The sequence below is a fragment of the Schistosoma haematobium genome, chromosome 7 (assembly GCF_000699445.3).
Source record: "Schistosoma haematobium chromosome 7, whole genome shotgun sequence".
Classification (NCBI taxonomy): Eukaryota; Metazoa; Platyhelminthes; class Trematoda; order Strigeidida; family Schistosomatidae; genus Schistosoma; species Schistosoma haematobium.
The window spans coordinates 18257406-18269733 of record NC_067202.1 but is presented as its reverse complement, the minus strand read 5'-3'; the positions used below and the strand labels follow the sequence as shown (position 1 = coordinate 18269733).

The 12328-nt window shown below is 36.1% G+C and overlaps 1 protein-coding gene across 1 annotated transcript; it reads left to right on the top strand.

Annotated features, from left to right (window-relative positions):
* The first annotated feature begins 9750 nt into the window (after positions 1 to 9750).
* Positions 9751 to 11895, top strand: MS3_00000800 (uncharacterized protein). Its single transcript, XM_051208427.1, has 5 exons — positions 9751 to 10607; positions 10646 to 10908; positions 10953 to 11351; positions 11395 to 11792; positions 11838 to 11895. Exons 2-4 carry the CDS (start codon positions 10741 to 10743, stop codon positions 11419 to 11421), a joined length of 594 nt encoding a protein of 197 aa, XP_051064595.1. The 5' UTR covers positions 9751 to 10607; positions 10646 to 10740; the 3' UTR covers positions 11422 to 11792; positions 11838 to 11895.
* The last annotated feature ends 433 nt before the right edge of the window (positions 11896 to 12328 follow it).

Genomic DNA, 12328 nt, shown 5'->3' with positions numbered 1-12328 from the left:
ACAAGTTTGTTTGTATTAATTAAACGTTACATATCATATTATCGCGTATGGTAAATGGAAGTAGTCGTGTTTACATAGGCTTATGTATAAATAAATAATAGGTGTTGTGTTAGTTTTGTGACTTTAGGTTATCATCCCATTGTGTTTTGAACATCAACTGATATCTGCTATAATTCAAAATGTTTGAGGTTATGTTCTAACAGTTCGTTCTGTAAATTACGGTCAAGTTTATCAAATTGAATTGACATGTGATATAATGCAATACCTTCCCACTTTCACATCTACGAACTGGAGGATCTTGTGGTGAGTATTACACAAAACATGAGAAATTAAATTAAAGACAAAAGAAAGTTAGAAAATTAAAACTAATTTTATACAATAATACTGCACATGAAACAAATTCCCTGATTATTTATTCAGTGCATATAATTGATACTACTGAATACTTATAAGTAGATGCGTGAAACCCTGATAATTTCATAAACATTAATATCGTGACAGATAAATTCTGTTCCTGTGAACATTTATTGATTGACTTTGAATTGTCCTATAATAACTTTACTCATTTTTTCTGTTGATCGGTCAATTTTTCACCGTTTCCTCCCTGTTTTGCCGTGATATCACCTTATGCCCTATTGTAAACATGCAAAAATCATTGATGATAAGACTTTGCTACCTTTACTTTAATTTTGGAACTATAGTCGCCTGGAATCTCAGTCAGTTTGTCAATAAGTCAGCTTTATAGTGATTTCAACTCAAGCGTGGTGACTTTGTCTGTAAAGTGTCCAAGATGTAAAATCAGGTTTTTGTAACTGTAGCCATACAAACGTTTGAACCCGATTTATGTGTTTACTATCCATTTGTACTTTCAATCAACCTATCTTATTACCATTGATTTATCTAGTGGATTGATACGTTTCACAGTGCTTTATTTTTTATGTTTGAGCATTTTCATCTATCTACTTATCGAAACTCGTTCAAATATGAACCCCTTAACAAGTGAATATGTGGTTTGAATTTTCGAAATGTGTTGCGCCAATATGACAAAGTTGAGATAAAATTTTGTATCAGTATAGGGGTTGTAGAGACTGGTCATTTTTGATTGAGATCACGAACCTGTTGATGTAAGACCACCATTGAAAACCTGGAAGCACTGGACAGCCGTTTCGTCCTATTGTGGGGCTCCTCAGCAGTGAGCATCCACGGTCCCGCTCGCGAGATTCCAAGTCAGGGCTTTCAGTTTCGTGCGTGAACATTTAACGTACTGGACCACTGAGCTGGCATCCAATGGTGTCTAACATCAATCAATCCACGAAATTGCGTGACCATCTTCCATTTTACTGAGGTAGACGCCTGTTTCTAACTGACACGGATTAGCTCCACGGGTTACGGTTTCTCACCAGAACTTCAAGAATTTTCTCACGATCTGATCACATTATCTAAACGCCAAAAGCTGTTAAAATTAAAGACAATTGAGTGGACGACATAGGACGAGCTCAATTCACAAGGCTTATATCAACCTGTTATTTATGGAGAAGGAAAATCACATTAAATACATTATTTGCACATCATCCTTTAATTGTGGTTTACGTGCATCATGATTCTCTTAATTCAGTTGTTATTACAATGGCTTATTGTGTTCTTTTCTATCCTCTTCAATTCTATCTTCTCTTGGCAGACATTCCACATCTGACGGAACGGCCGTCCAGTGTGTCCAAGTTTCCCATGGTGGTCTAGCTTCAACTGTCTCATGATCTTAACCATTGGAATAAATATTTATTGAACTGTATTTCAGATATTCAATGATGACGTATTACGTAACATCACTATTTCGACTACTTGTGATTCGATGAAGTGAACCAGAAGATAATCATCTTTCACTTCTCGATATCCAGTGCACTGATGAGTAAAAGTGTTTTGTCAAATAATCATCAAAGCATGTTTGACTGAATAAATGTGAAACAAGAAATAAGGCAATTCAATTTTCAAGCATTATGATGTTAATGCTTATTAATAATTCACTTGCAGATCACGTTTCGCATGATCTGTGATCTAAATTTAGAAAGTTCACCTCAAATTCTATAAGTTTGACTGAAGTAGTTTCAATAGATTATTGTCTTTAGATGTCTGTTTTGAAACTCTACTTCTGTTAATTATTATGTTTCATTAAGCGAAAATAGTTAACTTGATCACATTAAAATTGAAATCAGAAATGAGTTGAAAATGGTTCCATTTTGATGGTATGTTAATAAACAAAAGAGAAAGAACCAAAAAAATATTTAGATCATAATAATAAAACAGAATAGAAATTTCACAATAGATCCATCTTATCAAACAAGCGAATTGATCTTATCAAGTCTTTGATCAGAAAACAGTCTGGTATACATAACTTACATACTTACGTCTGTTACTCCTCGTGGAGCAGCACAGGTCCCTCACAAGTATTCTTTTTCAAACTCTGTTCCGACCAATCCTTTCCAGTTCTTTACAACTGCTAATCATCCTTTTTGTATCTGCTTCTATTTCCCGTCGTAATGTGTTCTTTGGCCTTCCACTTTGCCGCTTCTCTTCAGAATCCTAAGTTCGGACTTGCCTCGTGATGCAGTTTGGTGTTTTCTGTAATGTACTTCCTATCAATTTCCATCGTCTTTTCCTATTTTGCTTATCAGTTGGAATCTGGTTCGCCCTCTGCCACAGAAGGCTGTTGCTGATAGTATCCGGCATAAATATTATTTATGTAACTCACTTACATTTGTCATTGTAACTGCAAGCACTGCCTGCGAAGTCTTACTTACCCCCCTCTTATGGCCAGGATGTTGTTTACGAAAGTGAGAGGACGAAAAGCGAATGTCTGGCTCCTTATCCGGGTTGGTGGACATGGAGGATCCATCCAGGTGAGTTGGAAAACCAAAAGTGCACATGGGTTCCAGGATCCTAAGGAAACAAATGGCACATGAACCTATCGTTGGTCACCGGTTACCGTGAGATTGCATCTTCTAAAGTTGCTCCACTGTACTGTGGATTAAACCTTTAAGTCGGATGCTCCGGGCGTGGCCCCTAAGAAAACAATCTACTTAAGTTTGGGCGGCGAGGCAGTATCCCAGCCCTCACATTAATCATGAGGTTTACGTGGCTCATATGTATTTAGTGCCTACTTGTACCAATGTCCTTATGTTTAAATAAATAAATATACTTAACAGACTAATGACAATGCTCTTTATGTGTGGTTATATAATTGATATTGATAGAGTAGAAGAAAATATTCAGAATACAAAGTTATTTAAATGTTAAGATGGATAGTGGCTAGCAGTGGAATCCAGGACGCGCGTTTCGTCCTGTTTTGGACTCGTCAGCTGGATGTACCTGCATCTCAGAGTTGATGTTCACTCTGAGACTAAAGCTTATACAAGCTTATACAAGCTTATAATACTTGTAAGTTAAGTCAATATCGAGGCATACGCACAGTGTGCACATATGCCAATAAGAGACTGATCAATTTCAGTCCTAAAACACCAATGGGAAGATTCAAGTAAAACAATACCAAATGAATTATTTAAATGTTGTTTTCAGGTGACAGATACGAGGAAGATATTTCGAATTAATCATAATTGTTCATTTACTCATTCGTAATGGTAGGTAATATGAAATAATTAAACGAACTATGATTGCTCATCTATTCACTTCACTTGGTGTTGTTTTAATTATCTTCTCATTGTTATTAAGGACTGCGATTGATCAGTCTCTTGCCGTCATACGTGCATCCTGTGTGAACCGCCTCGACGTTGTCTTAAGTCACAAGCATTCTAATCAAAGATGGATAGTGGCTATCACTGGAAAGATACAGGCAAACAATGCCAATGAATTTAAACTTCTCGCCATTGTATTAGCAAGTGACTATCAGGACTCAGTAGCTGAGTGGATAACGCGATGGCGTTTGAAGCGAATGGTACTGGGTTGGAGTCACAGAGTGAGCATCAACTCTGAGATGCAGGTACATCCAGCTAACGAATCCCAGATAAGTCGAAACCCGTGTCCTGGATTCCACTACTAACCACCATTCATCTTTACTTATCAAGTTCATATATTCAGTTTGAATAACACTACTATATTATATTTGTACATTCCTGAGAGTTGGCGAATATCTATCCAATATAAAATATGACTTGATTTAATTTAAATGAATCATTTTCTTTTGTTTTATTTCACTAATCATTGGTCAATCAATAATCTTCACTGATGACATAATAAAAGCACGGGGACAATGAGAGAGAGTACCGAGAGAACCGATTGATCGATCGAGGGAGGTTCCATTAACAACGTACCTTTCAATATTACTCTGCATAGACATGTTCTTCTTGTCTATTCATTCACTTCCATCATTTTGTAAGTCGAAAATGATCTTTTATTGTATGTTCGATAAACAGTTTTTTGTTGTTGGTATTTTATCCAAACTCAATGTAATTGAACACACCATTATAGAATGTCTTAATGAAATCTGAATAGTATACAGTATATAATTCATTTAGGGAATCTCAATCAATCGTCCTTCAGTTTCATAACGATCACATTCTGTTGACATTTCATTTTTGTTTGATGGTATATACTACTTATAACTGTTGACATTAGTAGTATACAGAACAGTTTGTCCAGTTTATTTCTATCATTGGGTCATTGATCCTATAAATTTTGAAATAGTGTATTGAATAAACTAACCTGTTTAATTCAATATCTGAAATATGTGATGGGTAGATGCATGAAAGACAAATTATCACGCACGTTAAACATCATCACAAATTCGTAGTTCGGAACTAATAGGGATTATAAGTGAACCATTGAGATTTATATATTGATTTATTTGAACGCACAAATATTGGTAAAAGACGGGCATACAAGTCACTTGATTTATGAGTGGACTGTGATACTTCCCGGGTGCTGTGACAGGAGCAGGCGGTTTTCCTAGGGGAACACATCCTCAGCCTTTAACCTACAGGTTTAATCCACAACACAGTGGAGTATTATTATTATTATTATTAATGGCTTTATTCAATATTATATTTTGGTACAATATAGAATTCTCAGCACAGTAATGTAAGGAGATGAAGTTTCGCGGTAGACGGTGGCCAATAATCGGTTCATATGCCATTTCTTACCTCAGGATCCTGAAGACCATGTGCACCATCGGTTTAGAATCAGGGTTATCCAACTCTTCTAGGTGGACTCTCCGTGTCCACCAACCAACCCAATTAAATTTAAAATATAACTGTTTTGTATGCTACCGATATCAACAGATATAAGTAGTGTGTATCATCAATCGAAAGTGAAATAACTGACAGCAGAAGGTTAAGAGGATCGAACAAAAGCGAAAGAGAACAGAGAATGACTGGTATTGAGACGAAAGAACAATCAAGTCTGAGACAATAGATTGACATTATGCAAATGAAGTATTTACTGTATGGTTCTCAGATTTCACTAAGGTGTTATCTTATTCTGTATTCAAATACATTCGATCGTCCTTATTTGTTTTTTCGTTCATTACATAACTACTACTACTACTACTACTACTCCATATGCCCGTTACCCCTCACAAAGGAGCATAGGCCTCCAAACAGCATCACTACATAACTCCTTATAGCTAAATCACCTGCTAGTCATTTAATGTAAATGTAATTTTTGTTTTCAGCTGATTTTGGATATGTGAATAAAACTATTGAAGATTTAATAAAAGAAAACACAGGTAATCAATTGAAATAGGTTACATATTCGCAATCATGCAGTGAATCATTATTTCAATATCAGAAAGGGTTTTGTGAATATTATGGTAAATTTAGTAGTTGAGATCAATTGAGTCAGTTGAGATAGTAACTGAATGAAGACAATGGTGGATGTTTCGCTCAATGTCTTGGATTAGTTGAGGTTAGATATCAACACTGTTAGATATTGGCTCAGTGGTCTAGAGGTTAGGCGTTCCCGTGAGAGACCCGATAGATCCTAGGTTCGAATCTCGTGAGGCGGGATCGTGGATCGTGGTCTAGCTTCAGTTGATCCATGAATTCCACCATTAAGATCATTTTTTAAATAATCAATATGTTTGTGATCAATCATTTTTGAGAAGTTTGCTGCTAATTCTATAGTTGGATGCTATATGGAAGAGTATGATTTTTACTTGAAATTTTTGTTCGATGAGTATAATTAGCAATCGTTTTTTTGAGTGAAATATTCAAGTCAATATTTATACTTACTAACTTACTTGCTTATGCAAGTTACTCCTCATCGAGGAGCATAAACCGCTCACCAGCATTCTTCACCCACCTCTGTTCTTGGCTAACCTTTCCACGTCTTCTTTTCCTTGTCTGCTTCCAATTCTTGATGCAGTGCGTTCTTCAGCTTTCCCCTTTCCCGTTTACTTTCAAGATTTCAAGTTACCACTTGCCTCATGATCTAGTTTGATGATTTTTGTAATGTAGTTCCTGTCCATTTACAATATCTTTTCCTAATTTATTTCGTCAATTGATAGCTGATTCATTGTCTATTACAGTAGGTTAATAATGATGGTATCTAATCAATGAATAATTTGTATAGTAACTAGAGAATTGATTAAATAGGAACAATTATGAATACTATTTCACTTAGCAACATAACTTCTAATTGTCATTTCTATAGTAAAATGATCCATGTTTATAAGCTTTATATTTCGAAATTTAGATCTGTTTCCTATGCTTGAAAATAATATCAGAACAATCAATCATAAATTGAAAGAACAAAATGGGTTATTAGAAATTTTTTTATTTAAATCACTATTTAATCACTATGCAACCCAAGGAATAAGTAAAGTGTAATTGTCTTTAAAAGACAGAAGAACTTTAATTTTTATCAGTAGTGATGAAGAATGTTTGTGGTGGGAGGAATATGCTGCTCGACAGGAGTAATAGGCTTATGTAAGTAAGTAAGTAAGTTAGTAAGTGTGGAAGTAAGTACGTAAGTAAGTAAATAATTAATTGTGGAAATAAGTAAGTCAATAAGTGTGGAAGTAAGTAAGTAACTAAGTGAATAAGTGTGGATGTAAGTGAGTAAGTAAGTAAGTAAGTAATTAAGTAAGTATGTGTGTAAGTAAGTCAGAAAGTAAGTAAGTAAGTAAGTAAGTAAGTATGTGTTTAAGTAAGTCAGAAAGTAAGTAATTAAGTAGGTAAGTAAGTAAGTAAGTAAGTGTGTAATTATGTAAGTAAGTATGTGTGTAAGTAATTAAGAAAATAAGTAAGTAAGTAAGTGTGTAAGTAAGTGTGTAAGTAAGTAAGTAAGTAACTGTGTAAGTAAGTCAGAAAATATATAAGTAAGTAGTTAAGTAAGTTCGTAAGTGATATGTCTTGTCGATTGAATGCTATATTGGTTTCCTAATCGTCTCTGGAAACCCGCAAGATAGAACTACACAGCGACCTGAACACCTGCGAGAAGACGCAAAGCATGAGAGAAATACTTTACTGCAAATTTCGTTTTTGTACAGTAAACATGGGTATTTATAGATTTTAACGTTTATTAAACCAACATCATATTTCGACCAATCAGTTGACGACGTATTATGCTACTGACCAATGGTAGCACGCCACGTTGGAATTCTAGAATGCCGCATCATGCTCTGATTAGCTAGGACTTTTCGGCTTTTTTGGGCCTCTGGAAGCTCTGTTGAAGTTCTCCGAAAGCCGACTCAACACCCCCCCCCCGAATAAGATTTCTTTCTAGAATCTACTTGTAGTTTGACAACTGGGTTGCGGTGGCGTCTCATTATTCTTGTCGTCAGCCTTGTCCGAGGCTTCTTTTTGGTGTGCTTTGGCATGTGTAGCATTGGTGTATCTAAGATTAACTCCAACGGAAAATTCGGCCGGTTATTTCGAGACTACATTGTTCTTTTGTTTTTATAGATTTGATTTATGTGTCGAATACATGTTCCAAAAATTCCTCGGACTCTGTACAGAAGGTTTCCCAATTTTGTACAATTTCTCCTTGCTCCCATCGCTTCTTCACGATATATGATTTAATGAAAACTTTTTCGCCAACATTAAAAATCCGGATATTTGGAATGTGATTGCCTTCATCCATTAATTTGGATGGCAAGTTGACGTTGAAGACAGTTCGAATACGCCTTTCGAACATGGCTTCAGCAGGAGACTTGCTGTCTGGAACATTTGGGTTCGGGTTGGGTCTGTACGATATTAAAATTTTGTGATTGCCTGTCCAGTCGACGGTTCGCCCCCTCCTTCCAGTAATGCTAGTTTAAAAGTGTCCACAAAGCATTCTGCTTATCCATTTGAATGCGGATGACAGGGTGGAGAATGAACATGAATTATTCTGTTTATTCTACAGAAACGCTTAAACGAATCTGCGGCGAATTACGCGCCCTTAACGATTACCAAGGTCTCTGGTACACCGAAACAGTCACTCGGGATAAAAAATATGTGGACAGTTTCTGATGTTGTACAATTTGGCATGTTATATATATATATATATCTAAATCTATATATCTAATTAATATGTATATACATGATATTAATCGACAAGATATAAAGGGATACTACCCACAACTCTCGGTCTGAAAAGTCGGACAAATGAAATTCTCGCAAATGCGATGAAAATGATCTTGGTAGTGTTGTGGTAGTATCCAGACAGCAGACAATGGGTTTTAAGCTTTGTTCAATCCCTGACGCTTCAGACTGGGCTACTTCGTTTACTACCCTACATGTGTGTGGTATACTGTATAAGCTAAATTGCTTTGTACAGCTGAACGTCTCATATCACACCGCAGGTTCACCATTGATACTGAGAATGCTCCAGCATGAATACTTTGGCAAGTTTGCTCACTGCTCATACGTAAAGTTGGTTTGCTGGTTAACCGATTCCATTGATACATCTTGCATTTGACTAATACATCTGATAATGTGTTGTAAGTTATCAAAAAGATATTTGCAAGAGAAATCCCACACAAAGTGAATGAGCGAAATCGGTTGAGCTGTTCAAAAGTTATGGTGAAAAGTGTGTTGACAAAATTGGCTATCTCGGGCATTTCTGTATGATTTTGACGCGCGGACTTTCTATAGGATGTTTCCGGGCCACATTTTCTTTCATAACTTTTGAACGGATTGATATTTTTCAATGGGGCGTGCTTTCTCTTACTTATCTTATTGACTGCATCTATATATGAATCCATGGTTTAAATTTCGTCGTGCATTAGGTGATAGAGCGGTACAGATACATCGCATTAGAATTCACCGATTACCTAGGAGTATTTATGTGTATGTCGATAGTGAATCGATCCTTTATTAGCTTGTAAACACTGTAATATATGATGTCAACCATACAGTTATCCGATACTAATTACCTAAACGAAGTAAAAATAATAATAACGCCAAAATTGTTAGTTTGCCTACGATTCATCTCCTTTTTTAACAATAAAATAGCTATATGTCACCGTAAAAATAGTTATTCCAGGCAGCATAGATATCTCGATCACAACTTTTGCTTCGATCTGCTGAACGTCAAAAAACTATCAGGATTGCACTACCAATAAATATAAGCATTGCACTCATTTAAATACAAGAACTTGGTTTGAAGAACCACAAGTGCTCACAGTGATCAATTCTTTATACTGACTTTTCATGTTTCAATATGTTGGTTACAAATTGATAACACGATATTCTGTGGTCAGTTCATCCAATTTTTAGATGTACTAACCATTCTGTATTTGAAAGAGATATTTTTGGATTCTTAAGTGTATTGACATCTGTGATGTCCATGTGGGTCTATTTCATACTCGTCAGCTAGGTCTGAAACGATTACATAACGTTCAAAACAGTGATTCATTAACCATGCCATGGCTGGTAGACACAAACTCTTGGGAATGATGTTCATCAATATATATAGGATAAACAATTTTATTACATTCAATCAAATCTATGTAAACAGCATTAGTGAACACATTAAATGTGGCAACATCTCAATAAAGTACTTGATTTTTGCTCTTCTTCATTATCTTGTAGTGACTCACATTTACCACGAGAACACGACTGGTTTAATAAAAACAATTATTCTTATAACCAACTGTACCAGTGTTTGTTTTAATGTGCTTTTGTTTGACTGTGATAATGGCAGCTATTTTGTGCTTCCATTATTATTCACACACTTTGATCGTGACTTCTCGCGAATTCGGTTACGTTCTGTAACCAAGCTTGTATCCTGGCACGATCTCTGTATCGTTTCGATACCACGAGATCGCCAGTAAATATATCTCGATTTGGTCCATTACCTGCCTTCCAATATTTGGCTTCTCGGAGATTTTATGGATTTATTTGGTCACGTTCAACCTACGCCTTCTGATCTACTTGGAACGTCTTTCTCTGTAACGGTGTTCATAGTTAATCTCAACTCGACGCCACGCTACAATCTAATGAGCAGGTCCCCCACAAATAGATTGGTCTCAATGGTTGGTCTGTACACATATATGTAACTGTAACAAAATAAAATGTTTCAACTAGAGAAATTTAAAATTACTTTTTTTGAAGAACAGGGAGAAAGGGAATTCAGTATTGACAAAATAGGTTCAACATTGTCTTGTGAAATTTGTAAGTAATGTGTGAAGATGACTTTCATCAGGAATCAGCCGCCAACCTTAACAGTTGCAAAATTCGATAAGCGTACAGGAGTGCAGGAAATATTTGATATTCAACAAAAATTTCAATAGAGCACAACACGAATATGTATATGCAAAAATCAAAACGGGATTTTGATATAGGTGGAAAAACATTTTCATCGCATTTGCGAGAATTTCATTTGTCCGACTTTTCAGACCGAGAGTTGTGGGTAGTATCCCTCAATAACATGGCGAGTAAGAGCAGGTGTAAATCGTCAAGTACAAATCTCCATGTAGGTGTACACATTATACAACACTGAATAAACCACTCAATTAGATAAGTAAGAGAAAGCACGCCCCATTGAAAAATATCAATCCGTTCAAAAGTTATGAAAGAAAATGTGGCCCGGAAACATCCTATAGAAAGTCCGCGCGTCAAAATCATACAGAAATGCCCGAGATAGCCAATTTTGTCAACACACTTTTCACCATAACTTTTGAACAGCTCAACCGATTTCGCTCATTCACTTTGTGTGGGATTTCTCTTGCAAATATCTTTTTGATAACTTACAACACATTATCAGATGTATTAGTCAAATGCAAGATGTATCAATGGAATCGGTTAACCAGCAAACCAACTTTACGTATGAGCAGTGAGCAAACTTGCCAAAGTATTCATGCTGGAGCATTCTCAGTATCAATGGTGAACCTGCAGTGTGATATGAGACGTTCAGCTGTACAAAGCAATTTAGCTTATACAGTATACCACACACATGTAGGGTAGTAAACGAAGTAGCCCAGTCTGAAGCGTCAGGGATTGAAGCAAGCTTAACATTGAAATGCCGGAATTCTGCTACCAGTTTGTAATATATGTTTGTTGTTTCGACCATGAAAGGAAGCCAAAGGGTGATGATCTGGGAGTAAATATACAATTAACTTTTATTAGGCTGAATTTTTTACAGATCATGTTTCACCACTCGCAAATTTTTGTTTTTTTGTACGGTATGATGTCAACTGGTACCTAATATGTTTACCCTTACGATGAAAAGTACCTGCAAATTTTCACCTTCATATTCGAATTATTTCTGGGCAACTGTCTTCCAGTTTGAGTGCTGCATACTCCCTGAGAAACTCTATTTCTACAACATTCGTAGTTCCAGAATAATTTTCTCACGCAGTAAGTTCAAATTAGACACTGGTCTTTCTAAATATACCTGTTAAGCTATTATCCGTATTCTCTATTTCAGTTAATCAGTGAAGACATGTACCACGTGCATCTGCTGTATACTTCCATTTTACTCTAATTCTAACTGTTATATCTTCTGAAAAATAAAATTGCAATATGTAGCAAATACAGACTTATTTGTTCATGGGATTTTTAGCAGGACTGTAGTAATATTCTCACTAAAGAGCTAACCGAGTGCGTAGACCAATCTGAGGTCCAATATAGGGTGCTTTTGAGTTACTAGTGTTCCATTAGTGCGGGTAGGGGCATTGCTTGCTTATCATATGGCATTTGAATAAGGAGCTATAAGATTAGACACAGGTACGGTTAGGATGTGTAACGCGTGTCCATCCATGAGCTGCTGTGACGACTCGTGATGGTTAGAATAAGTTATGAGAGCACCCGAGTCTGTAGGTTTCCCAAGAAAATAACGAAGATATTTACTAAGTCACTAAGATTTACCACAAATGAACTAGGTGCTGAGAGGC

What these genes read in the sequence shown, in the direction of transcription:
- MS3_00000800 (XM_051208427.1), top strand. Translation starts at nt 10,741, where the DNA reads ATGTATATGCAAAAATCAAAACGGGATTTTGATATAGGTGGAAAAACA. An exon ending in CGTCAAGTACAAATCTCCAT is followed by an intron (nt 10,909 to 10,952) that starts GTAGGTGTACAC and finishes CCACTCAATTAG; the next exon opens with ATAAGTAAGAGAAAGCACGC. An exon ending in GTGATATGAGACGTTCAGCT is followed by an intron (nt 11,352 to 11,394) that starts GTACAAAGCAAT and finishes ACACACATGTAG; the next exon opens with GGTAGTAAACGAAGTAGCCC.